Source organism: Strix aluco, chromosome 9 (genome assembly GCF_031877795.1).
Source record: "Strix aluco isolate bStrAlu1 chromosome 9, bStrAlu1.hap1, whole genome shotgun sequence".
Classification (NCBI taxonomy): Eukaryota; Metazoa; Chordata; class Aves; order Strigiformes; family Strigidae; genus Strix; species Strix aluco.
Genome location: NC_133939.1, coordinates 31,371,629 through 31,398,861, shown reverse-complemented (window position 1 = coordinate 31,398,861; position 27,233 = coordinate 31,371,629). Strand labels below are relative to the sequence as shown.

The window sequence follows — 27,233 nt, the reverse complement described above, 5'->3', positions numbered from 1 at the left end:
ACAACACGCGATAAAAGATGCATATTCAAGTCTATTACTAATCCTTTGAGACGTACCTCTATTTTCTGACCCCTAGCATATCTCTGTCTTTTCACCCTTATGCCACTACTCATCCTACTTACAAACTTGACGATTACGGTAGCTAGAAATATTTCCCTGATGTGTATTTTTTATGTGTGATCGTGACCAGGCTGGCAGAACTGCATCTGAACTCAGCTATGACAATGTATGGAGATGAATTTTTAGCTCTGGACTGTTGAATATTTTTAGTCAGGTGGTGGATTGATTCTTGCAGACACATTTATAAATATGCAGCAATAAGAATGGAAGTGGCAAGTGCCCAGATGGTTAATATTGAAAATACATTTCATGGGTGCATTAGGAAGTAGAAAATAACTGCAACAGGCTTGTTATTTGCCATAATGTAATTGATTGAAATGTGGCTTGGGGAAAGTTCCTTCCACGTGTGTACGTGTTTGTGTTGCACGGGGCATTTCCAGACACAGTCCTGTGCCGTCCCAGCCTTTGGGCTGGTGAAGTCTGTCACTGCAAAAGGAGACAGATGCGGAGTTACGGGTCCTGGTAGAGGTGGGGATGGGCTGTGGTGATGATGGTTGCCAGTGTCACCTTGTGCCTCTCTCAGCTCCCTCTCTGCCAGTTGCTGGCACCTCCAGGGCCCCCCTGCCCCAGCACCCGTTCACCTCTGCAGGGTTCCCTCCTGAAAAACTTGGGGTGAGGCTTTGCCCCAGAGCGTTGCTGTGTGCCCTCTGCAGAGGGAAGGGGTGGCAGAAGGGAAGGCTTCAAATTGCACAGCACATAGCTTCTGCTTGAATGCAGTTACCTGCTGGGGCTGCCTTTAACACCTGATACTGCTCTAAAAGAGAAGGATGAGGAGGAATTAGCTCTCCTTGTCTTTCTGTAATGTGTTTTCTTTGAACCTTGGACAGTGCTTTGCACATTGCTTCTCTGTGTAATCAGCAATCCCTGCTGCTGGTTATGGAGCAAGAGGTAGCGGTGGAAATCACGCCCTGGCAGGAGCAGCTGAAGGCAAGTGTTAGAATACACTTTTTTCTAACACTTCCTGTGCTCTAAATTGTTACCGTCTCCCTGTGATGGATAAAATATAATGCAAATCATGTTTATTACAAGACAAAGATGTAACCACTGAATGTACCATATCATCAGGGCCAGATCTTGATGGTTTTACTTGTGAGTAATGCTTTTAATTTCAGTTGAATTCATTTCAAAACACAAAAAAGCACAATGAACATCATTTTATGCTGAGAAATAGCCTTCAGACAGAAGAAATTTCATCACCTTCTCTGCACATACTGCACAGGGTTTGACCCCTCCAGGGCTCAGTTCTCTGATGTTTACAATCACCGGTAGCCCAGACCACCTTCTCACTGGTGGGGTAGGTAAAGCAGTTGGGAAAAAATGTAAAGCAGTCCCCATCCCTGGAGGGGTTGAAGAGTCGGGCTGACCCAGCGCTGAGGGATCTGGTGGAGTCGAGAACGGTCAGTGTGAGGTTCATGGTTGGACTGGAGGATCTTCAAGGTCTTTTCCTTGATGATTCTGTGAAATTTCTGTCAGGCCTCTCCAGCATTGTCCCCCTTATGCCAGCTCAGAGTCTCTCTGGGCCCTCCTGGTATCTCTTTATAACAGTATGTCATCTTCCTTGCTTTTCCTTCCTTGCTTCTGCCCGTGGTTGGCTGTCAGGAATGGCTAATCCTTGCTCGTGACTTCTGGCCATTGATTTGGAGTGGATAATGCTCCTCTAAATGTGGTTATTCCTCTCTCCTTCATGAAATAGAGCTTGTTTAGTAATTTGTAACTGGCACTGTATTTTACACCGCCTCTTAGGGAGTTATTTTTTGATCTCGTTGTTCAAACCAAGCCCAACATCCGAGAGCATGAGCTGAGCGCGAGTAGAAGGTTTGTGCTGCAGCAGCTACCCCGCAGGTGAGCTCCTGGACCTTCCCGCGGAGGGTCTGTGTCTCCAGGCTGATGCTGGGGTTGCTCTGAGCTGCGGAAGGTTGGTGCCCTGGTGTAATGAAAAGAAATGAAGCAAAAGGTGGAGCAGGTGAGGGGATCTAAAAGTAATGACTGGTTGAAAAGATCCATTTTGTTGCTTCTGTGAGTTTAATGTGGACTTCTCTTAAAATTCTTGTCTATAGGAAATTTTTGAGGTCAGGGAGAAAAAGAATGCCTTTCAAAAATTCCTTGTTTTTGACTGTGCCAGTATAGCTCTGTATGTTGTGTGTTTGCTCAGCTCAGGTGTCAGAATAAACTGGCCAGTTCCTAGTGTTTCAAGACCTTCATACATCATTAGCTCTCTGCTTTTCTCTTGCTGGCTTGGTGCTGCAGTGAGCAAGTGTTACTGCAGCAATAAGCAGGAGAATGCTTAAGTTGAAAGAGCTCGTTCCTGTTAATTAAAAGCAAATTAATATGGAATTATACAGTCCAGAGCATGCAACCGTAACAGCTCAATGGCCCTGACAGCGGTGGGTTTTTCTCGGTCTGTTTGAGCACCCTGGCTGGGCCAGTGCTACAGGTGGCCTCTGGACAGGCTTTGCTGGACTCACAGCTGTGCTGGCCTGAAGTCACGCGCGCAGGCTTAACGTGGGGTCTGGCTTCCCGCAGAGCTGCTCGGCGCCAGCGAACACGGCCTGAGCTGCCCGGGCTTTCTGCGAGGGTACGTGCTGTGTGCACAAACAGAGTGCGGCATGTACAGCTGCGGGTCTGGGCTGTCCCGCGCAAAACAACTACAGCTCTGAAACAAATGAACGCAATTTGGGCCTGAACGTTCGTTTGGCTGTTTAAAATTGCAGAATGGTTTTAAGCCTTGATTGGGCTTGCTTGGGGCCCTGCTTGACGTTTTGAAAGGAAGCTCCGCATCCCGCAGGAGTCCTGAGGACCAGCCTGCTGTGGCACGGAGTGCGTCCGTCAGTGACAGCAGTGCGCCGTGCTCCCGGGCCTGTGGTCCAGAGCGGGCTCAGCCCTGGCACGTTCCGTGCTGTACAGTTTGGCTGTGCTGGTGTCCGGCCTGTCTGTCTAGGAAACCTTCCTCTCTGCTAGCGGCCAGCTCTGCTCGTGGAAGAGGGCCCGGAGCTCCTAATGGAGCTGGTGCAAGCGAGATGTAATGGGAGCTCCTGAGAACATCCATTTTATTGTTAATTTGTTTGTAAAGGTATCTCTGTGCACTGTCTTCACAGATGACATGCCTTTTCATTTCTAGCTGGTGTTTGGTTATGCAACCGTGATATGTTCTGTGTTTAAAATTTTTGAACTACTGCTGAAGGCAGAGAGAAATCCGAGCTAATAATCTGAGCCAGACAAAACCAAAACACTGATGTGTTTGTGTTGTCAGTCCATCCGCAGCTTGTTCCTACAGTAGTGGTAGATATAGCAGTACAACATACGGTTCTTGGTTATTTTCAGCATAACGATATCTAGACAGCTTTTTTCAAAGGAGAAGTTTAAAGATAACAGACCTGGGGTCATCTGTGGAAATGGCACTAATAGTAACATGTATCTCCATCTGTTTGCCATTTACCTTTTATTTATTTGCTTATAATCTCTTTGATCACTTTCATCCCTGCCTTTATTTGTGTTTTCAAGGCTGTCTTGGGGATGGTGTGGGTGGAGGAGCATTCCAGCACTTCTTGTTGATTTAATTTAAAATTCAGATGAGGCTTGCTAACTTCATAAACCCTAGAGAGTTTAGAGTTGTTCTCGATACATTGCCGTCTTCTGTGTTACTCCCAAACTCCGCAAAAATACTGAAAAGCAGAATGCGCTGCAAAGCGTAAGAGAATAAACCGAATGGAAGCTTCTGGGTCTGGTTTGGGGGAGACATGTTGCCCCAAGCTGGTAATAAAAATCTTCTAGCAAAATCATGACATTCTTAACTTTATTTTCTCCTCTTTGGTTTGCTTGGTGGCACGGCAGTTGCTCTTTGTTGTCACAGCTTATTTCACAGTCATCTCGGGGGTTGCTCCAGTGTCTCACCCGCTACCGCTTGAGCTCGGGTCGAGTGCCTGTGGTGGCAGGGGACTGGCTCACTGGGGAGATCTGTGCCTCCTCCTCAGAGCAGGATTAAGGCAAACAAACAAGCCGAGTTCTTGTTCCTGTGGTGCAGGTAAACCTCAGTCTGGCAGGCGTGTGATCCTGGATCAGTGAATGAACTGTGCAGCCACCACGGAAGAGTATTAACGTTGGCCAAGAGAAGTGCCAGTATGCGTTTGTGAAGGTTGGGGTGTGTGTTTGTGCCTAATGCTGCTGACCCCACTTCTGTCTGTTCTGTTGTGGCTGCAAATAGGGTCCAGCTAAGCCTGCTTAAATACTGATACACAGCAAAATGAAGAAGGTGTGTTGATAGTATAGCAGGAGACCAGTAGTACTTCCACTGCAAAAGTAACTCCAGGAGAAGTGAGTTTAGTTGCAACAGGGACAGATGTTCACTTGAAACTGTTTCTGCTAGAGGTGGTCTGTTTCCTATTTCAGTAGATATTCTCAAATGGTGGTTGTGGGGCTGCAAACAGAGAGTTTTAAACGTCAACAAAACAACTGTGCAAAAACATTTGCGTGCTGGGGGAAAGGTGGTTCCAGTGAGCCCAGCGTATCTCAGGGGGAAGGATGCTGGTGAGGATGGCTGGTGACTGGTACCAGCTCCAGGAGGAGGATTTGGGGCGGTGCTGGGGAGCACTCCAGGTTTTGTGAAGGCTGCCAGGGCTTTGTCTCCTGCTGTCCTTCGCAGGGCCAGCAACCCTCTTTCAGCAAGACAAGCGGCATCCTTATCAAGTTATGGCCTTGGAGCCTGTGGTGAGGTGGACACATAACAGGGACTGGAGGGTAGGAGCGGCATTGTGTTCCCCTCCGCTAAAATCCCATGAATGTGCGAAGGGCTTTGAGGGTTCAGGGGAATGCAGAGCGTGACGTACTAACAAATACATGAATTTCCTTTCTAAAAACATGCTTCTCTGTGATGTGACTTCTTACATTGCCATTTCATTTTTTGCCCTTAAAACACTCTTTGCAGGATGAGCTTACTGCAGTGAACGTGAAGCAAGGCTTCAGTAACCAACCTGCCTTCTCTGGAGATGAGCATGGATCTGCTAGAAACATTGTCATTAATGCCTCAAAGGTAAGACTGGGCTTTTCCATCTGAGTATATTCACCGAGATTGGAACTGAGCTGCCAGGGGTTGTACTTGGTCCTTGACTGCTTTGCTTTCTAGTCGCAAGCCTTCATGTTAAAGTTAATTACAGAACTAATATAAGAACGCTGAGCTACCTACTGTCACCAGTCTTCAGAGGAAAACATGAATGCCAAGAACAAAACAGAACTAGCACATGTCATTGTAGAAGAGACGTTTATTTGCGCTCCTGTTCTTTATTTGCTTCACTCACAAAGGCAGTAGTGCCTCCTCCCCTGGAAGCCCCTGGTATTTACACATCTTTAGCTTGCTTTGGTCTTGCATCTTTTTTATCGGGCTGTTTTCTGCCAGGAGAAACTGGTCGCTGAGGTCCAGGTCTCTTGGAAATATATTCTTGGATTGTTTAGTGAAATTTAGCTTAGCTATCCCGTGGTTTGGAGTTTGTTGGTTTTTTTTTTTTTTTGAGAGTCAAAGAAGTGTGAGATACAGAAGAGCAATAAAAATCACTAGTTACTATCCTCCAAATTGAAAATAAGAGCTGTTTAGGAAAAAAAAAAAAAATCCCATATTTCTTTGAGGAATCTGTCCAGATTCGTGTATGCTTTTTTTGGTTTTCAGACAAAATAATTTTCTGCTGTTTGACTTTTAAAATATATAACTTTTTATAGCTTATTGGAAAACTCGAATTTACTTATACAGTGATGCTCTTTTATTTTAGCAGCAGAAGAGATACAAGGAAATGACAGGGTTGCTATTGTTGAAGTGTTACAGGTTTTCCTGTTACATTATTCTGATCTTGTTTTCTAGAATTGTTACCTGCAGGCACTTTCTGTCTTATATTTTAATTATTTGTGTTTTGGGTATTGAACATAACGGTTTGAAAACTAAACCAGAAATTCACAAGGAAGGGCTTATAGTTATTTGGAAGATTTAAGTGTAGAATCACCAAAATAAGTTCAGTATCTCCTAAAAGCTTTTCATATATTTTAAAATTACCCAGCTATGAATGTATTTACCAGAAAATCAAACATTTTATTCTTACTGACAGGCCTAAAAATTAATTTCTATTACAGTAATTTTGAAAAGTAAATAAGCTTACATCAGAAGTAAAATCCCTATTGTTTTTTTTTTTCTGCTGTTTTGGGATTGAAAGTACTGGGGAGGCAGATCTTGCAAAGCTTTCCATTCTGGAGGTATCGCGTGGTAGTGGAGGTGTTCTGAACAGAAGCCAGAACTCTTCCTAGCTTACCCCAGTCTCTGAAGATTTGCCTGCTCTAACCGATGATGGCAAGACGATGGATGGGGTTCCTGTGACAGTGTAGTTTGTTCTGAATAGAAGCGAAAAGCATGTATTTACACACTATGCCAGGGTAGAGTGTAGAAAGGGAGTGTTCGGGACACTCTTGGGGTACACTGAATGGGGGCCTACATCTGAGGCGCCCATCTGCCGGAGGGCTGTGGCTCTGGGCGTGCGGGGACCCGGCCTAAGTGGCAGCTGCACCTCTGGTGTCTCGGTGGCCTGCTCGCCTCTGGCTTGGTTTTGCTGACCTGCTGCTTCTACAGTGACAATGCAGAAGTGTTGCACGGGTGCTTAATCGTGAATCCATCCCCTAGCTGCAGGGAATGGCTGTGTGGTCGTGTTGGATTGAGAGCCCGGACTGGAGCGGTGGCTGCATCTGTTCAGGTGGAAACCCTTTGTGCGTTAATGTACAATAGATGCCTACTTACTGGGTTGTCATACATGTTTTGCCTTTTTTTCTCCCACCAGATTGGCGCTTACTTTAGCAGCATACTAGCGGAAAAGCTAAAACTTAACACTTTCCAGGACACGGGAAAGAAGAAACCACAAGTAAATGCCAAAGACAACTACTGGCTGGTTACCGCTCGGTCTCAGAGTGCAATTCACAACTGGTTCACAGATTTAGCAGGAAGTAAACCACTGACTCTTTTAGCAAAAAAGGTATCAAAATACTCCTTCCTCTCTTTCTTGGATATTGGATTGTACTGTCTTGGGCTGTAAGAGTAGGGTGGTATGGCTGATCGTGCTGGATGAGGGGTGGTGCTGGAGGCAGCCGCTGCTGTGCAGCGTGTCCCCTCTCTGCAGGGAGGGTGCCTGGGCAAAGGGGAACGTCCCATCTAGCTGGTAAAAAGTTCATTTGAGTGACTGTATTTCAGCTCAGGCATGTTCATCTTATGGACAGCCAGATTCTTTGCCTCTACACTTCACTTCAAGGGTCTCTTTCTCAGGTGAAGGAACAGTTTCCAGAAATTCTCGTGTCTGGCAAGGAGACAATCAGCTAGGAAGCCAATGCATTCGTAGAAGAACATGCCTGCTAACTCCAACCCCTTTGCATGCTCTTCACATTTAAATTTGTATTTGTATTAACAATCTTTGTTAAATGGTCTTATTAGTTGCATTCTTGTTGAAGTTTCCATTAAGAACAAGAGTTCTTGCTGCTTTGTAGCAGTGTCTGTATAACTGGAGAAGGCAATTCTGAGCTATCTTTTTGGATACTGCATGCTGTTAAGAACAGCAGTACCAGATAAATTTGAAGTGGTCATTAAAATTCATCTAAGGTGGCGTCTAGAAGTCAGTAACAAAGGTGCTGTTATTCACGCCTTTCTTTCCTGAAGCTCTGTGCACAAGCAGCTAATCTTACGGTATCTGGGAGATATTCTGAAGTATAAATGAGACTGAAATAGGGAGCTCTTATTCCAAGACTATTGAGCATAAATGGATCAAAATAACAGAAGGTACAAGTTCCACCTGTTTTTGTCTGTTGCTGTGCTGTTGGTGAGGACCAGTAGAGCCACCAGAAAAGCAAGAGCTTCACACCCTAAGTTTCCCCTGAACTTTCTGAGAGGTTAACTTTGTGACTAGAAGTGCTAGAGAGACTTCTTTCATAAGTTTTCCTCTAAATAACCAGATTTATAAACCCGCTGATAACAGTACCTAAGGATGTTAAGGCATTCGTGCCTCCACTGGCTGCAAAATGTCTTATTCTCATCTATGATGCTTGAAAAATGCATTTTAAAGTGATTCTACCTTCAGGCAGAAATCTGTGAGGATTGCTGTGAGTGAATAGGGTGACTCTTTACCTGGGAGTCTCACGGGGCCAGCCCCATTGCATGCGTGTCCAGTGCAGGCAGTGTTAGCTGGCCAGGCTGTTCCCTGGCACGCTCTGGTTATTGTGGGCTCCTCCGAACCAGGGCACCAGGAAACCGGTGGTGTCTGTGTAACCAAACCCTTTCCCAAACCCTCGGTATAGTGCCGTTTCCCAGAGGTCCTGAGGATCAGCTTGCAGGACTCTCTCTGCACTTTGGAGGCCTTTGGCCGTGTCGAGGTTTCTAGTGGCCCTCAGGTGTCTCTGAGGAGGGGAAGGTGCTCTCGGTGAAAGCTGGGGGAAGTGTGAGGCAGTGTCTCTTTTTTGTCAGGTCGCTGTTTCCGTGTGTCCAGACAGAGGTGGTGCTTGTGCAGTGGGTTCCTGGGCTGGCAAGGGCGTCTGCCACTCCCCAGGCGCGAGGGGCCGAGCAGAGGAGGCCTGGGCTAACCCGGGAGGGCCGGCTGCTCTCTGCACTGTGTGCTCTAACTTCCTTCCTCTTTTGTTTCAGGTTCCTATTCTCAGTAAAAAAGAAGATGTTTTTGCTTACTTAGCAAAATATTCTGTGCCACTGCTGCGAGCGGCATGGCTGATCAAAATGACATGTGCCTACTACGCTGCTATTTCTGAAGCTAAAATCAAGAAACGCCAGGCCACTGACCCAAATATTGGTAAACAAACATCTCTAATGTCTAAATGCATAACAATAGCTGAAGGGGCCTGCTCCTCTGGCTCCTCTTGTTCATGGCGTTGGTGTTACCAGGCACCCAGAGAGGAATCTTTGTAGTGGGAAGGGGAATAAAAAATCTTTTGAATCAGTTTCACTTAGAAATGTGTGTCAGAGTACCAGGTGCCATGCAGCATAAATACTGCCCTGTTGGCTGCTGCTCCTCCCATCTGATTCCTCCCTGAATCCCCAGGCGCAGCGTTGGAGGGGTGACTGTGCTGCCTCTTCACCATGGGCACCACCCTCTGTGGGATGGGCAGGGTGGCAAAAGCTGGGCTAAGATCAGTGTTACCAGGGAGTCAACACAACTGATTTAGAAAGCCTGGTATGAAATGTGAATTTCAGAGCTTGCTTATTAGAACACAGGTGGCAATGTATTTATTTTAACCTTAAATGACGCTGTCTGGCACTGAGCCAGTGGGCCAAGCAGTGAACACCTTTAAGCTGCTCAAAGGTACTTTAGCTATTATCAAAGTTGTAGTTTTACTCTCACAATTTACATACACTACCTACAGTTTTGCTACTGTCTGGAATGAATGCTTTACTTTTGTCCTTGAGCTAATTGTGCTCAGAGCAGATAATTTCACTGGTGATTAGCAGTATCTCTGGATTGCTGTGAGAAATGTCTACTTCTTCCTGCCAACTCAATCTGTTGTTTCTTTCAAACTTTGCTTTGTGGGGTTTTTTTTATTTGTAGACTCATAACACCCATTTTCACTCTGAGTTCCTAATTACAGCCCCAAAAGTTTATTTTCTATGTTCTAGCAAGCATCCTTGTTTGTTTTTTGGTGATAGTTTTAAAAATATTTTTACAAACCGGTCTGATTTCTAGAGACAGAGAGCAAGGGGGAGGCCACACGTGTGGCTGGCAAGAAGGGAAGGAGACACCTGCCCATCTGTTTAGTCAGGTCAGTGCCTCTGCTGGGGCGTGAGCTCTGGGAGGCTGCAGGGCTGGGCTTAGCGCTGCTGTGCTGAAGGCAGGGCTGCTTTGGTGGAGGATTAGCACAGTTCCCCACTCCTCCTTCCATGCGTTCAGGCTCCCTTGAGCTGCTTTGGTGTTACTGAGCGGGGCTGGGCGACTTGCTCTTTCCTTCTTCAAATTCCCCTTCCATCCTTTGCACTGAGGGCTGCTGAAACAGCCCCTCTCTCCAGCCTCTCCCGTGGTCATCCCTCTTCTCTTGAACGGCATAAGCACTTCTGGGGGTAGACCTGAGCAGGGGGCTCGGAGCAGGCAGCGAGAGCAGGCTGATTGCTTTCCTAATCCATCATGAGTAGTGCTGCTGGTTGGGGGAGCATCTGCGGCTCTCCCGAGGGGCTGCAGTGGTGATGCTGTGCACCAGGACAGGGGCTGATCCTTTGCCTGGCACACGAACTCGTTCGGGTGTAGTTAAACTCCCTCTTTCCTGCTTGTCTGGGAGTGGGGGAGGAAGGGGAGTAAGGAGGTGGTGAGGAAAGCTAAGGTTGTCCCCTCTGTTGTGATAAATTGATCTAGACCTGGTTTGCTCTGGCTGGGAGTAGTAACTCTTTAAAGTTTATGCTTACTGGGAAGGTGTGGGGGTGTGCGTTTGGGGGGCTGTCAGGGACCCCTGCTCTGGCTCTGCTTCAGGCTGGCACCGTGGCCGCACCCACTTCACAGCGAGCATGAACGGGACCAGTAAGGGTCTGCGGGCTGAGGTGCCCCTGACTCTTACCAGCCAGTGTTTTGAGGTAGGTTACTGAAGATTATGTCCGCTGTCCAAATTCCCTGTTCTGCAAAGGCTGCTGAGAGCTTTTTGGGAAGTAGTTTGCTGCGTGCTACTGAGCAGCCTTTGACAGTTCCCCAAATGTTTTATATCTGTGCCTCAGGTAGCAGAAACGCGGTTGCATTGTTTCTAGCTCAGTGACACTGAGATATTGGTAATTGCTTTGGGAAAACTATTCTTTCATACTGTCACATGAAATCAGTTTGAAGTAGTGGATTTGAAATTGTTTTTCCAAAAGTGAGCAAATGTTTGAGGTAAATGTAGTTAAACTGCTCTGTGAAAACGCTAAAACCCACTAGCTTAGTACAGGAGTTTCAGTGGATTTGGATAGAAAAACATTTAATGTATAGTCTGTGTATGCTGACAGAACTGCAAAGGGAAAAAAAGAGTGAATGCGTTAGCTGAAGTCTGAGGTGGGTAGTAAACAGCGAAAATAGTTGTGTTTGAGTGGTAGTTCCTGCCACTCTGACAGTAAACAGGCTTAGGTTGTCAAAGCAACTGCATTATGTATTCATAAAAGAGTGCACTCTTCTAAAACACGCTGCCTGCTGATTAAATACAGCTCTGTCAGATGTTTGTCTCTGAGACATTAACAAATACCCTTGGTTGTTGCAGTTACTGTTAAGAGAATGCGCTCCTTGCAATTCCTCTTTCCCCAAAGCTTTAGGTATATGACCAAGCAAGTTTACTTTTTTCACTAATTTATCCAAGTTATACTAAAATCCAGAATCACTGCTGAGCAGAGAGAGAAGCTGATCATTTTTAATAGGTTTGTGTATTTGCTGAAGAGCATCTACTGACTTATCTAGGACAAAGGAAAGATAATCAGTTGTACTGGCAGAGCTCTGCACTGTGCGGGTCACTGTGACCTGAGAAGGTGCTCTTCAGCTTTTGCATTCTCGTCAGTAAAAATCTGGAGATGTTTGAGTGGTTATAGAAAGAACAGTTTTATATCCCATTGCTCTGCAAAGTCCCATGGAGTTTTATGCCTGCTGTATTTGGAGGGGGAAGGAAAAGGGGAGTAAAGGTCTGGATGGAAGGGAGTAATGAAGTGTATTTCTCTGTTTCAAGGCTGTTTTGAGGCCGCATGCTGAAGTCTGATGGGAGCGAGGGGTGACTCCCCGAGGCGCGGGGGTGCTGGGCTGGCAGGCTGCCTGCGGGCCTGGCCCAGCCCTGCCCCGGGACCCGCGCCCAGGGACCCGCTTCCTCACAGCGCGGCCGCCTCGGGCGCCTGTCTGCAGTGTTCTGGGGGAGTGTGTCTGATGACAAAGGTGGTGTCAGTTTGTTTCAGTTCTCACTGTGAGTGCAATCCTTGTCTTCTACCACCTGAAGTGTTCTGATTGTAAACTTCTTTCGCAGAATGGACTCAAATTATAACCAAATACCTTCGAGAGCAGCTGGCAAAGGTTGCCGAGTTTTATCATGTGGCTTCCAGCCAGGGCAGCAGCTCCGTAGTGATGCCTCAAGAGATGGAACAAGCCCTGAAGCAGTGGGAATATAATGAAAAATTGTCATTTTATATGTTTCAGGTAATATTTTAAGAAGTGCATGGATTTTTTTTTTTTTTTGAGGTTACCATTCTTGGAAAGTTCAATTTTAGAACTTAGTGGTAGCTTTTGTCGTAAGACTTGCATAAATTATAAATGCTAATTAATTTTAAAGGTTTGCTCGCTAAAAAAGCTTTGATTTGCTTAGTGTGCTTGATTGCAATTGCAGCCATGTGCTCAATTATTCTCTCTTCTGTCTTATCCCATCTTTTAAGGGTGTTTTGAATGGTTGTGGATCAGGCTGAGGCCCCCGTGGCATGTGAAGCCTTGGCTGTTGGAGTGGTGGCCTGGCTGTTGGTTTCCATGTGGTTCTAGGAAACAAACTCTGGTTGTTTCTACCCAAGGACAGGAAGAGCAGAAGGGTTGCTGGGAGGGAGCTGCCCGCCAGCGGTGGGTCGGTCAGGGTGCTGCTGGCAGTCGCTGCCCTGTCTGTAGGCTGCTGTGGCGGTGGCTGGTTCCCGCGTGCGGTGAGGGCTCTGCGCTGGCGTGGGGAGTGAGAGCTAAACCAGAAACGAAATAAAGCATGTCGTTGCACACTGCTTGTTCAGCGCTCCCACTTAATATGTGATGTGCTATTTTAAATCCTTTAAGGAAGGAATGCTGGAGAGACATGAGTATTTGACGTGGATACTGGACGTTTTGGAAAAGATCAGACCCACTGATGATGATCTGCTTAAGCTGTTGTTGCCGCTAATGTTGCAGGTACATGCGTGTTTTAAAGCCAAAATCAGTATAAGTGTGATTCATACATGTTAGATGATTTTATTATTTGTGGTGGTAAAATCTGTATAAACATTTTAACTTAGGACATTTAGGGAAATATATTGCATGGTGCATGTTTGGAATTTATAAACACCTTAAAAATGTTCATGCTTTATAATCCTTAACTTGAATTGGTAGAAGGATTCTGTTACTGTAACTGGTCCTGGAGGGCAGATGAAATTTTTAAGAGACAGAAGTATGGATTTGTATTTGAGCTGCTCTTTTATTTTTTAACTTCTGGACTCTTAAATATTGGAGGTCATCCCTTCTAGTTTATGCATGTTCAATGTTAGATTGTTACAGAAAGCGAATACATGGAGTAGACCCTGTAGTAAACAATGCATTTTTTTAATTTCAGTATTCAGAAGAGTTTGTTCAGTCAGCTTACCTATCCCGTCGCCTTGCTTATTTTTGTGCCAGACGCCTATCTTTATTGCTAAGCGACGGTCCTAACCTTGTAGCTGCACACTCTCCTCACATGATTATCGGAGCCAGTAACCCTCCTCTGGCAGCCCCCAGTCCGCCGGCCGCCGGCCCCGTGGTGAGCCCAGTACAGCTGGCCTGCTCAGATTTCCTCTCCTGCCCTCAGCACCGTCCACTGGTCTATGGACTTAGTTGCATGCTGCAGGTAGGCCAGTGCTCTGTTCTTTTCATTTCCAAGGCCAGAACCAGCCTGGTTATTGGCAGAGTGTTTTGGGTGGGATGAGGTGCACTAGTTGTGGTTAGAAAAGCACTGTTTAAAGGGCGAGGACCGAGTGGGTCAGGGGAGTGGAAGGGTGGGTTCTCCACACCCAGGGAATCGTGTGCCATCCGTGTGTCTGTCCGCACCTCTGCTGCGGGAAGGAGCGGCTCCGGTGCCAGGGATGGCCCAGCCCTTCCCCTGCGGTAGAGCGTTTCTGGTGGCGGTAGTGCTCTGCGCGTCACGTCACGCTCTCATCGCCGGTGAGCCCCGTCTGTCCGTCGAGCGTGGCTGGCAGAGCAGCACCGTGCCGACTGCCGCAGGCTCTGACCTCGGAGGGCTTCCTTGCTTCTTCCGGCTTGTCACCAATGCGCAGTGCCACTGCAGGCTGCTTCGGTTTGGTTTTGTCAGAATTTTATATGGCCACATCAGCTTCCAGAGTTTTTAACACCATGGAAGAGAAGAGACTGTTCGCTTGCGCTTGTTGCTCGGCAATAGCAGAATTGTCAAGAGAGTAATTATTTTCTAAAAAAGGACTTGTATGATGAGCTGTGGTTGTTTGCCTTCCTGAGTGCTGACCTGGTGAGACTTCCTCAAACCCTCCTGCCGTTGTCTGTGCCGTTGTTTGTCTCTGGGGGTTGTGTGGAGATGGCCTGGGGGAGGTACCAGGCATGTGCTGGTGCCCACGGGATCATATAACCACAGAACGGCTGAGGTTGGCAGGGTTGGCAGGGACCTCTTGAGGTGATGTCACACACCCCCCACCCCCCCCACCCCCCCCCCCGCTCAGGATGGCTCAGCGAGAGCTGTTTCCTCGGGAGTGTCCCTCTGGGTTTCTAACACCTGACCTCTCTGGGCAGCCTGTTCGGTGCCGGACCATCCCCGCAGCGACCGAGCGAGTGCTCTGTGGCTCACAGCTCCCTCGCTGGGGGCTGCTGCTCTCCCCCAGCCGTCGCGGTGCAGGGAGCGCCAGGCCTGGCGCAGGGAAGGCTCGGTGGGTGCTCTCTGAGGGGTGTCTGCATCCCGCTCCGCTGAGGGTGCCTGTGTCGGGGGGTTTGATCCTCTCTGGCGCTCAGCATCCTGTGGCTGTTCTCCTCTTGAACTCGGATCTGTCCTGGGAGCCTCAGCGTTTGTCTCCCTCCCGGGCTGCTGGGTGCCTGTGCACTCCGGCAGCTTTACAGCTTCTCCCTACTAGCAGCGCTGGTAATCTTTCTGCTTCCTGCACTGTTTGGGTCTGTCTCTGTGTGTGTTTGCTCTGCTCTCTTCTCTGCCCCTTTTTCTTGTGCTACTGAGCGGGTCCAGAGGACGGCCTGGCTTCAGACAAGCTCTCTGCCTTTTCGGAGGAGCCTTTCTCTGGGCAATGTTTTTGCCAAGGTGCTGCCTTGTAATCCAGATCTGGACTGGGGAGCTTCCCAAGAAGTAATCCAGCAGCCTCAAAAATCTATAAGATGAATCAACTTCCATCATTTTCAGTGATATTTAAGGTCTGACCCCAGAACACCAAGGCCTTCTGGTGCCGCTCTGTACAGTACCCAGTGCCACAGGGCAATGAGTACCTGCTGACAAGCCCTTGTAAAATGTTTTGAATCCTGTCAATGTGAGATCTTCTTTTGAAGTAAATCTTAAGTTCGTGGTGCATTTCAGTGACCCTTTTGTGCTTTAAAATCTTGACAGAGAGTTGATTTTAACTGATTTCTTAAATTTTAATTTTTCACAAGTAGCTTCTTTCTGTAAGCTGAACACCAAAACGGCTTCTTTTTTCTAAAGCCCATTCACATTTCACAGGAAGGATCTGACTGAAATTAACCTTTAGTGATGTTCTTTGAAAGCAATACAAATGGGAATTGGACACCTATATATTTAAATTGTTTTTTAATAATGAAGAAGGAAAATAATATAGTAGTTGAATTTCCTTAAATGGATATTTTAAAGTAATTGTGCATAGGCCTGTCTTTTTGTTTCTTTCACTGCAGTAGTTAAAACAAAAGTGATTCTAGTCTCATGGGCTCTTATTGTCAGTATTGTCTATCACATGTGTTTAGAAAAAGAAATTACTTCTGTTTTGTACTATTGCTTGCAGACTGTAACTCTTTGTTGCCCAAGTGCCTTGGTGTGGAATTATTCCACAAATGAAAATAAGAACGTTAATCCAGGCTCGCCTCTGGATTTACTTCAAGTTGCTCCATCTAGTTTACCTATGCCAGGTGGAAATTCAGCATTTAATCAGCAGGTAAGCTTTTTTCATTGTCACATTAGTAAGATCTGTTTTATATCCCAAATAATGATTTGGGATCATTAGGACTTAAGCCAAGTTTAGGTATTTCTGTAGGTCTAGTTTCAAGAGTAGTGTTGTGCTAGTTTGTGATGACCTTACTTTGTACTTCATTCAGGTACTGATTTTGTGAAAATACCAGGAATTTTATTTACTTTCAGATGTTTTCTGTTATTAAACCGCAATTACTTTAAGATGTAAAATGGCAAATAAGAAGCAGCTTGGCGTACTGTATTGAGATTACAGACTTTTCAGGCACGCTGAAAGTTAACTTTTGTTGGATGGAATACAAGGAAAAGATATTTTAGTGTACAAGAGGATTTGTAACAGACAAAAGCATTTGAACAGAACGTACTTCAGTTTGTTGTTCCCAAATGTAGGGAGTGTTGCGGCACACCATAGGGTACCTTGCTCCTGCTGAGAAAGCTGTCATAAGCTGGAGGTGAAAATAGAGACTTCCCACCACTAGCTAATTAGCAACTGTATTTTTTACAGGTTCGGGCAAAGATTTATGAAGTAGAACAGCAGATAAAACAAAGAGGTCGTGCTGTGGAGGTGCGGTGGTCTTTCGACAAGTGCCAAGAATCAACTGCCGGTAAGACAGCTCAAAATGAAACCAATGGTGGGAGCTTTAGGGTTTGCATCTGTTCTTCTCCCGAGTATAATCCTGTTGTACCATAATTAATTCTAGTAATACATTTGACAGATGAATGTAATGCAACGACTGCCTGTAAATTTTTTTTTGTCCTCTCTAACTCCCATCTCTAGGGGTCACCATCAGCCGAGTTTTGCACACCTTGGAAGTGTTGGATCGGCACTGTTTTGACAGATCAGATTCCAGCAATTCCATGGAGACACTTTATCATAAGATTTTCTGGGCAAATCAGAATAAAGACAACCAAGAGGTAATGGCTACACTCTCCTCTCACTTCATAATCTGTAGACAGTGGATTTTATTTTTACTTATGAGAATTGTGTGTGTGTGTGTATTTGATACAAAAGCTTTGTGTTTTCTTGGTGTTATTTTTTCTTGACTACTTGATGTTTGGTTTGTTAGGAGAAAACAGTTCTTTGCTGTTATAACTGAATTCTTCAGTGCCGTGCACTGTAAACCTCATTTGGGAGAAATGATCTATCAGGGTTATGTGGTTGGTTTTTTGGGTGCTGCCTAGTTAAATACTGGATTATTGTTTGATGACAGCTCTTAAATCTATTGTAGAAACTAGTAAATTAATAGGTTAAGTATAGTAAAATATTCTAAAACTGCATACTCTTATGTTTTTTGATATTTTTACCTGTGCTTCTAGAACCATTTTTGGAGATCATGAGAAATTTTATGCGAAATCTTTAACATTTTACTTTTTTTTTTTTGTGCAGTGCAGATGATAATGTCACTCGGCCTATGTATAATGTCAAACTTTTGAGTTTCCTTGGAAAATGTTCGGGGAAAAAAGAAATAGCCAGTTTTAATAATATACCGTTGAAGTAAAATTTTAAAGTGGAAAGTATTAGTGAATATGTCATAGTTGCTCATGTTAATGTTAAGAAAACTTTTATGCAAAATGGCTTGTTTTTTGAATGCACCTGTTTTTTGTTCATGACTATGTGTTCTCAGTGATTGATGGTCACAATTCAAGACCCTCTGTTGCACAGAAATACTGCATAATAACTGTCAATCAGCGTTTTAATGACTTTGCAATGAGCAAGCAGAACATAGTGTCGGGGGGGAATGTCTCTGGCAGTATTTCCAGAGACACACCTGCCCACGAACCCTGTCTGTGAAGCTCAGAACTGGTAGGGAGGAGGAACTCTTGCCAGAGTTGTCCTTGTGTTTCAAATACACCATTACGGCTGTGAGAGAGCACCGGAGGAAGGAGAGCTGTCCAGGCAGGTGAAGTTGTTGAACGTTCTTAACCCTGATGCTTGGATGGAATCAGAAGTTCAACACAGAAGTTCTTTTGTATTTCTAAAATGGGTAGGGTGTGATATGCTTTATCGTTTCCATGCTAGCTTTTTGTTTTCGTCTGCTTTTGGGGCCAGGTGGTATGGTTCTGTGCTGTTGCCCTTCTGCAGTTCTATTTGTATCTTTTTTCCTTCTTTCTATCTGTATTTCAAAAAGTTTTTCTGAGTTCCAGCCACAATTGTACTAACAAACTGTATTTCAAAAGGCAGTGGTGGTAGGGAGACTTCTGAATGTAAGGTAATCTGGTCTGCTGTTGTCTGCTGTTACTGCACTTTATGACCTGAGGTTGAGCTGCTTGAAAACAGCTCTCAGACATGTGCTTCTCAGTTCTGGGTACCAAACATTTTTATGAAGGCCTGCCTAGTTAATTTTCAGGGCTACCTGTCTCCTAGTGGCATGACATTTTACTCCGAGGTGAAGAATGCTGAGTAAGGGTAAAGCGTTGCCATATGTGAGTGACACACGCCTGTGCTTGCACAGTGATCACAGGAGGCTGCAGGCAGAGCAGAAGCAAAGAAGATGCTGACTTTTTCTGAGAGAAAGAAACTGAGCTTTGAAAGTTTCGGTCTTGCCTGACTAGATCTGGAGCTGATAGGAAATTAAACTTTTAAATTATCTGCAGGTTCTTAACCTCCTCTGGAGTTTTCAAGGCTGTTGGTTGTCGTTTGGCTCGAGCTTAACTCGTGGCAGCTAGACAAGAGGTTGCCTTGGGATGCTGAATGCCCGATGGATGGTACTTTTGACATTTGCAGTGCCAAAGTTATGCCCGAGTTACTGGTGGAGCGTTGAGCTGGTGACCTCCTGGATGGGCTGGTGGGGGGCGAAGCCCAGCCCCGTGCTCCGGCCAAGGGCTGCAGAGCTGCTGGATGGCCGCGGGGTGTCGGTGCCTCCCCACACTCACTGCGCCTCTGCTGCGGCGCTGCGAGGTTGAGCATGCAGGGACATTGCCACATGTGATGTTGTTTGTCTCTTCTTGTCTCTGTTTCCTTCCCCCTGAATAAACTGGCTGTTTTTTCTTGGCAGAAAAGGCCGGAAGTTATGAGGTCGTGTACACTCTGTTTTCAGCTGGCAACTCATGTGAGCCTGTAAGGACTTTTATTTAGTAAATAAGATGCCCATCACTAGGATATCTGCCTACTGACATAGTTATTTAAAGCAAAATGTACTTTGAAGAACAGCTATCTGCCCCTGTTTTGATGTGAGCCTGACAAACATGGTTGGAACCTATTTCCTGTCTGTTTTTCCTGTTGGATTGCAAAACATTGTCATGAAGGCTGCAAACGCAGGCAGAGCAGGTACATATGAGAGCGGCACTGCAGAGTGCTGGGCACGTGCTGAAATGGGAGGGAGGTGGCTCCTGCTGAAAGCTTAGGCTCTGAGAGAGACTGAAACCACACAAACGCACCCAGGATGCTGCTTTCATACATGCTATTGATTTCTTCAGAGTTGTTTTAATATATAACTCATGATTCCAAGTGTCAGAGCAGAAGGGCCCTGCAGGGGGAAGGGTTGCTTTTCACCCCACAGGGAGCTGCAGAGGAGTGGTTCTGAAGACTGGTATCCAGTGACATCAGTGACACAACATGAGAGAGCAGGGGGTACGCTGAGTTGGAGCAGGACAGATGGGGCAGGTGGATGGCAGGTGTTGAACCGAGCTCAGGTTTTGAGCAGCGTGTTGCACGGGGCAGAGGTGGCACACTGAAGCTCTGTGAGAAAATGGGATGTTAAATCCACATTTTGACCAGACCCAGAGCAAACCCTCCAGCCTTGACTTGAGAGGCCACGGAGGTGGGAGGAGAAGCTGACGCTTCTCCAGTGACTTGGAGATGCCTTAGCATGGAGGAGCATTATTAAATGCTGCATTATTAAGCAGACTTTAAATAGGAGATAAGAATTGTGTTGCAGCTTCTGACCGACTGTCCCTGTGTAATCCCGTAGGAGTGGCCACGAGGCCTGAGCCTCGGTCATGGGTCACAGCCTGGGTGCTCGTGGGGGAGGTTCCTTGCGGGCACCCGGCCTCTGTCAGGCTCTGTGAGTAACCCAGAAAGCAGCACTTACTACGTCTGCCGGATGCTCAGCTTTTTATCCAGAAAGTTCTAAATGATAATAACAGTTGTTGAATTCTTGTGGTGTGAAGGTCTGACAGCCGATAGAAACGTAATATCACAGTTAATACAGTAAGAATGATGCTACCCCGTGAGTGTGACCATGCGCACTGTGAGTAATACAAAGGATGTTTCATTTCTAGTTCTGCTTCACTGACTTGTAGAGTTTCTGAGTAGATTTGGCTGAGTAGGAGGACTTGAAATCTATGACGTGGCATAAAGCAGTAAATTCACTTTCATTTGAGATGGTGTTGCAGAGAAAACTACTGGCCTTATTTGCTAGCCGCAGGTATTTTTCATCTGACACTTCCTTGACTCACAACGTCTCTGTGCACAGCTCCAGAATGATTACCTCTGTGGTGGTTATTGGGGAGGCATCGCTACATAAATAAATCCAGTAAACGGTTTATATTGCTACCACACAGTTTGAAATGAGAGTAAAGCTGTGTTGCACTCACCCAGATTTGGAACACCTTCGATTCCTCTCCACCCCCTTTCAGAGATCTGAAGGCTTGAGTCAATTTGTGCACAAGTAGAGTCCTCAGAAGAGGGAGCCAGCGAATGCAACAGGGACTTTTTCATAATGTTTCTGAAAACTCCTCTCTGAGTTCACCTGTCATCTTCCTGGCACTTAAACCCACCCAACTCTCACTTGACTTTTGGTCTACCTGTATTTTATCTGTCGTAGCCTTTCAGAGATACAGCTAAAGCAGGGAACTGAGACAGGATTCCACCCCCCCCCCCCAATTTGTTTTGTTTTAGAATGGTTCGTGAGACTTTTTAACTTGTCAGTCTTCTGTGTAGAAAAATACATTTGGTTAAGTATAGCTTGAAACACCCCTAAGCAGTGGGAGAGACACCTGGTAAATGAAACTTCATACCAGTATTTTCTAGCTAGTATGCAGCAGTAAATGGGTGAAAGGAAAGAGAGCTTGATTTTTAAGGACCGATATTGAATTTCTTGAAATCACTATATAGAATCCTGAAACTTCATGGATATTTGTGCACTCTGATTGCTTTTAAGGTTCAGGTCTCTGAACTTGTATTTCAGTCTTGCTTCTCATGTTGTCTTTGAACTGCAACTGAATCCTTACGATGCCAAGAGATGTTTTTCATTTTAGAGTGAAAAAGTCCTGTTTTGAACTTGGTTCTCACGAATAGGGCTTGTTACAAATTCAGAGAGTTAATATTTGTCTTTCTGAGATCACTTTGCTGGAAATGAAACAAACAAACAAAAAAAAACCCCAACCCTGCTGTGTCTGTGGGAAAGGAGGCCTAACCATGCCTTTTGGGTTAGTAAGCTGCAATTTAAACAGTTCGTTAGTACGTAAGGGCCCTGAATCTGAGCATGTTGGGATGCATGACGGGTAAGAGAGACAAGATGAGCAAAATAAAATGGATTAAAATATCTGCAGAATTGGAGTCTATTTCTACAAGCACTGAGAAGGTGGAGCATGTTCTGAGCGTTCTTGTAACATTTTTAATAATGTGGTTAGCATTAGTTCAGTTGCTTGAATTGCTTACTTATCTCAAGCTTGTTTGTGTGGGTATTTTCACCCTTTATTCTTTCAGTAACTCCAACATCAGACTCCTGCTCACCTTGGTGTCTAAGGGAGTTGAAGTACAAAATCTCTCTGGAAGGGGAAAATTTATTTTGTGACTTAAATGACTGATGGGGTCCTTAAAAAGAACACACAACTTGTTTCTTCTTTTTATATGAGACAACTTCAAAGCGGTGGTTAGTATTTTGTTGAACACGGTCTCATAATTTGAAGCAAATGTGCAAGTTGTACTCCAATAGGAAGGTGTGTTGGAGCTGTTGTCAGTGCTGCGGTGTGTGGGTAGAGCTACGCATGGGAGTGCTGTTCAATAAGAATTCACGGCATTTCTTGAAATAACATCCAGCTTTAACAGAAAAAGGTCAGATTGCCCTGGTTTTTCTCCTTTCTTTAGGCTATCAAATAAGTCATTTATGCGATCTTTAGTTTAAAAAAAAAGACAGTGACTGTTGCTGGCTTCATACCTAAAAGTCTAAAAGTGCAATTTGCTGTTGATCACAATGTTACTTAGTTTCTGCTGCTCTCCTTGTCAGTGAGAAAGATTGTAACCCAACAACCCATCATGAAAGGAACCTGCTGGGGTAACTGAGCCTTAGCCCTTGAGCGTAGGCGGTTGGGTGTGCGATGCCGACGAGGTGTCTTGTTAATTGTGACCCGTCAGTACAGTCAGCATGTGCTCCTGGCTCTGGCTTTGTGCCCTGGGCGTGCAGGGGCTCTGGCGGCCATGGGAGCCCCCCCTGCGGTGGGTGGGTCTCGCATGACCCGCTCCCCAACGCGCTGTGCAGCGGGCTGGCCTCCGCGCCGCGCTCGGGTTTCCCTACGCGGAGTGATGGCGGTGGGGACGGGCAGCGGGGACGGGTGGGCTCGCTGGCGGGGACAGGCCCAGCCCTGCCACCTTGTCTGTTCGCAGCTGTCCGAGGAAAGCGGCACAGGCACAGAGCTGCAAGGGGTACTCACGAGGGCTCCAAAAACAGGGGCGTGTGAGATTTGCTTTGAATTGTGTTCGTGTGTGTTCTCGTATATGGTGACCAGAGTTGCACTTGGGGATGTTTGTCGTAAGGCTTAAACATCTGCTCCCTCGGGCAGCGGAGCAGCGGCAGTGGAAGTGGTCAGCTCACCGGCGGCAGGCTTCGGTGGTTTTGCTTTGCTGTGCTAAGTGCAGCTGAGCGTAGCTCTGAGGGCAGTCGAGTAACAGGCTGCTATTCCTGGCTTAGTATCTCTGGCAGCGTCTGAAGGAAATGCTTGTACGTGTGCACATGCTTGTGTGTTCCTCAGAGTCTGTCTGCATGCTGGTAATGTTTGAACAGTGTGTGTATTCCTTGGGGGAAAAGCACCCTCATTTCTCTCAAGTGGAATATAATTGAAAGCCAAAAATCAGCTTTCTTCTACAATTTGACATTTCCTAAAACAACCTAAGCCCGTTTTTTTAGGCCAGAACAGAAGCATGTAGGAACACTTTCATAACCATTTTTTCCTTCAGAAGTACCCCGTGTAAGTCTTCTTTAAATGTCTCTTGCCAGGATTTCCCTCTCTGTGTTTGCCCCAGCACAGTGAGCTCTGACCTTTGGTGTTAGTGCCCCATTGCCCCACCTCCTCAAGGCTTCCCTCCTTTACTTCTCTGAAGGGATTCAGGTGTAGGAGCCTCACTGGCTCCTTGTGTGAGATGAGCTGCAGTTCCCTGTAAGAAGAGGCCAAGAGACAGCATTCCAGCGTCGCTGCCCCTGGGACGCTGCGGGATGTGGTGCAGGTGCAGCTTCAGGGAACGGGCAACCTGACATGCTTTGCCTCAGCTCTGAGGTCCTGACTCTTGCCTGAGATACAGCAGCACTTGGGGGTTTTGTTGTTAGCAGAAAGGGAAGGAAGTCAGTGTGGAGGTCAGACTCTTCCAGGTGCTCTGCGTTGCCTTCAAAAATGTATCTGTGCTTCTGTTGTTAGCTGACCGCATCTGACCACAGCAGTGGTGACGTTACCACATCACTTCAGCTGGGTAAGAGAAAAACATTTTCCCCTCTTCCCTCCACTCCCCCACCTCTAGTCATGTAGTACCTCCTGCTCGCTCGCCCGTTGAAGTGTACTTACAGGAAACTTCTCTGGGTGGTGTGTGTGCAGGTACACAGCAGCCTTGTTTAGCATACAGTTGTTTTGTATTTTTTGAGGAGGATGACTGAGGTAGCTTTGAAGTAGTAACTTTCATGCTTGTGGGTCTGTAATGCCCAATCACTTGGAAGAAAAGTATTTGCTTTCTGAGGGGGCTGTGCTTGACTCTAGCCCTTCTGATGTTTACTTCAAAGTGTAGTTTCCACTAATCTTGGGGAAAGAGGAAAAATCGCATCTGCTTAATGTGCAGGTCGGTCTTATGTTTAAGTGTTTAGAGATGGCAGCCAGCTTGGGCAGGAGTGAGGAAGTTCAGCAGATCCACTTCAGTAGCACACCAGAAAAAAGTACTTCCAAAATGTGGGTGTTAGTGGAAACGGAGATTGGCTGAACACTCAATAGGTAGAAGCGTACTATATCCTATTTTTCTGGATTATATCCAGATTTTCTGAAGACGTGCCGCTTCTTAAAAATGTCTGTGTTAGGTCAGAAATAAATTGAGTTTTCAGGGAGTTTTTTGGCCTTGGTTTTCTGATAGCTATACCTTTAGAGGTTGGGGTGTTTTGTTTTGTTTTTTTAATGCATCAGTGGGATGCAAGTAATGGTCTGGAAAGAGATGAAGGAGGTTTGGAAGACTTAAAGTAAGGAAAGTGTAAATTCTGTGTGGTTGATTGGCTCGAGAGGCTGTGTGGTGTGCTTTTCCTGTTTCTCTCTCATAAAGCAGATCACCCTTTTCTGGTTTTGTGAAGCAACATTATGATAAAGGAAAATTTTGATTTGAGTATCAGCAGTGTGAAAACTGAGATTGCCCTCTCTGGCTTCCAGATTATATTTAATTTGAAAACACTGTGAATAAAGCAAATGTGTGCATCTGTCCGTACTAAAGAATAAAAAGTGGCTTTTGTCTTCATCCCCCAGAACTCTGGCTGCTGCTGTTTGCTCAGAACTAAACCCACTGGCAATGGGTGAAATGCGTTTCTGTCTTTGTTCTTCACTGAACAGGTAGCCCCAAACGACGAGGCTGTGGTAACGCTGCTTTGTGAGTGGGCTGTGAGCTGTAAAAGGTCCGGTAAGCACAGGGCCATGGCCGTAGCCAAGCTCCTGGAGAAGAGACAAGCGGAAATTGAAGCAGAAGTAAGTTATTTCTACTTCCAGAATAGTGCAAACAGTACGCCTAAAAAGTAAGATATTTCCAAGGAAACATCACCTTAATCTCTACTCATTACAAAACAAGCAGGTTTGATGGCATTTGGAGCACCGGGGATTTTTGTTATCAATCTACAGTTTTTAAATTCTAGATAAATTTAAAATGAAAAAGCCTTCTATTTAAAAGAAGAAGTTACAACCTGACTCAGAATGGTTTGTATTAGCTGATTTATGTCTGTCTGTCTGAAGGGTTTGACTTCCGTGGAGTCCCTTAAGAAGGGGGCTGTGGGTCTGGCCGGTGGGTCAGGGCTGTTTGCCTGGCAGGGACCTCTGGGAACGTTCCAAAACTAAGATCTGTTTTGAGGCAAAATTTGAGTGTCACTTTAAATGTGGCATTCTGTAGGACTCCTTTGTTTTCAGGGCAAATGAAACGTGCCCTGCCTTGGCCTCCCCACATCCGCACAGCGTGGGGGTTCTCCTGGCCTCGGGTTTTGCCCCCAGGAAGGTGACGCAGGGTTCCCGTCCGGCCTGGCTGCAGGCACAGACAGGTGAGAGTGTGCTCTGAGGTGCGTCTCTGCAGACAGATGTACAGACAGTGCACAGAGGTGCAGGAAGATGCTCCCTTCCCAGAGCCGCTCTGCTTTGGCACCACATCATCATGCTGCTTTTTGCCTCACTCCCACCGAAATCCCCTCAGTAACTCCCTGGTTATTACTGTCTGTAGTGTAACGTACACAAATGAGAGGAGGTACCTTTTGTATTCACGTTGGTCCTGGAAGTTCTGTATCTTCAATTTTTGCTTTTATATGAAACCATGTCGTTGCAGATGATGGTACATGTCTCAGACATTCCTTTTCAATAAGTAATCCAAAGTGATTAAATAAACCACCTTAGAAATAACCAAACTAGGTAATGGGAAAAACCTGTCGTTCTAGAGCAAGTCTGGATTTTATGAAGAGGTAGGAAACAATCACACGTATGGTTGCCTCAGATGCAAATTGTGGAATGTTATATGCATTTGTGTGTAGATACATGCCTTTTATTTTTTATCTGACTGTGCAGAGATGTGGTGAATCTGAAGTCCTAGATGAAAAGGAGTCTCTGTCTTCAGCCTCCTTGACAGGTTCCAGTCTTCCTGTTTTTCAGAATGTCCTACTAAGGTTTTTAGATACACAAGCTCCCTCATTATGTGAGTATTAACTAATTTATATTCCAAAGTAGGTCAGAAGCAACTGGTCTGCTGTCTGGCTGCTGAAGTTACTGTTGCTGTTGTGCATGGTTCACAGTTTCTGTGATAACCTGCTCTATTTTCATACGCACATTTTTTTTTTCAATCTCCTGCCTCGTTACAGGATCTTTCTGTGATTTTTATGTCTTTCTTTTCACAAAAGGAAAATTGGCAGAACCTATGTTTATTTCTGTTTAAGCTGTAAGAAATTTGGAGGAAATTCCTTGCACTCTGTGCATATTTAACACTCGCCTCTTTTTGACACATCCACATTCGAAGTGGCTGACTTGGAAATTACACACAAGTGATAAAATCAAAAGCTGTTAGCTGACAAACAGGTGGATTGAAAAAAGGATCTTTGTTCACTGTAGGTTGCTCTATGAAATGTCTTGGTCTAATAAAACTGCCTGATACTGTAGCTTCTGTTTATGGTATCTTAAGTACTGCTAGTTAGAGCATTTTTTTTTTTCTAGTGCCCTTAAAGTAAAGGGGATTTTAAGTGGTTCGAAACATGATACTGAAAAATCTCAACATCCGAAAAAGGAGAAACTTCTTAAAAATTTGTTACAGACTCTGAGGTATTGGCAGTGCCCTGTTTTCGTTCCAGTGGTGACCCTGGTTTTAATAAGCCACCCAAACTATTTGTGTTATTTAGACTTGTGTTTCTGACGTGCTTGTTTCAAATGCGGTATCGTCCTTCTGCACCTGGGTAGCTCTGTGAGGCAGGGTAGGGAGAGCAGCTGGGCAACGAAAACTTAATAACAAAATTTTATATGTTGTATTTCTTAGTGCTTTGGCACTGGCAAAATAACATGCATTTATTTTAATAAACTTTTTGCTGATGTGCATGAGCACATTTAATAGATAAAATACACTATCAAGATTTAATAAAATATTGCTTTTACATCTTGGAGGCCTGGCATGCAGAAATCTTGAGTTCTTTGAAAATATTTTAAGGGGTTTTCTGTTATAAATACAAAAGTACTATAGATAAGACTGTGACATTTACTGTAGTAACGTAATTTGGGAGGGAAGGACAACTGTTGGGTGGTCTGTTACAACCCAGAGCTTCAGCTTTAATTTTTCTTTACACAAGGAATGTCCTCGCCCTCTTCCCCCCTCTTCAATTTTTAGAAGTTCATGAACATTG

At 45.5% G+C, this 27,233-nt stretch overlaps 1 protein-coding gene across 1 annotated transcript in view; it reads left to right on the top strand.

Annotated features, from left to right (window-relative positions):
* Positions 1 to 27,233, top strand: part of MED12L (mediator complex subunit 12L) — a 138,717-nt gene that overhangs the window by 1,499 nt on the left and 109,985 nt on the right. Inside the window, exons 2-12 of the mRNA XM_074833278.1 lie at positions 5,042 to 5,146; positions 6,927 to 7,118; positions 8,771 to 8,930; positions 12,088 to 12,257; positions 12,867 to 12,977; positions 13,396 to 13,665; positions 15,797 to 15,946; positions 16,484 to 16,583; positions 16,757 to 16,893; positions 24,712 to 24,843; positions 25,918 to 26,044. Of these exons, the coding sequence (XP_074689379.1) occupies positions 5,042 to 5,146; positions 6,927 to 7,118; positions 8,771 to 8,930; positions 12,088 to 12,257; positions 12,867 to 12,977; positions 13,396 to 13,665; positions 15,797 to 15,946; positions 16,484 to 16,583; positions 16,757 to 16,893; positions 24,712 to 24,843; positions 25,918 to 26,044 (1,654 nt within the window). The remainder of the gene's footprint in view (positions 1 to 5,041; positions 5,147 to 6,926; positions 7,119 to 8,770; positions 8,931 to 12,087; positions 12,258 to 12,866; positions 12,978 to 13,395; positions 13,666 to 15,796; positions 15,947 to 16,483; positions 16,584 to 16,756; positions 16,894 to 24,711; positions 24,844 to 25,917; positions 26,045 to 27,233) is intronic.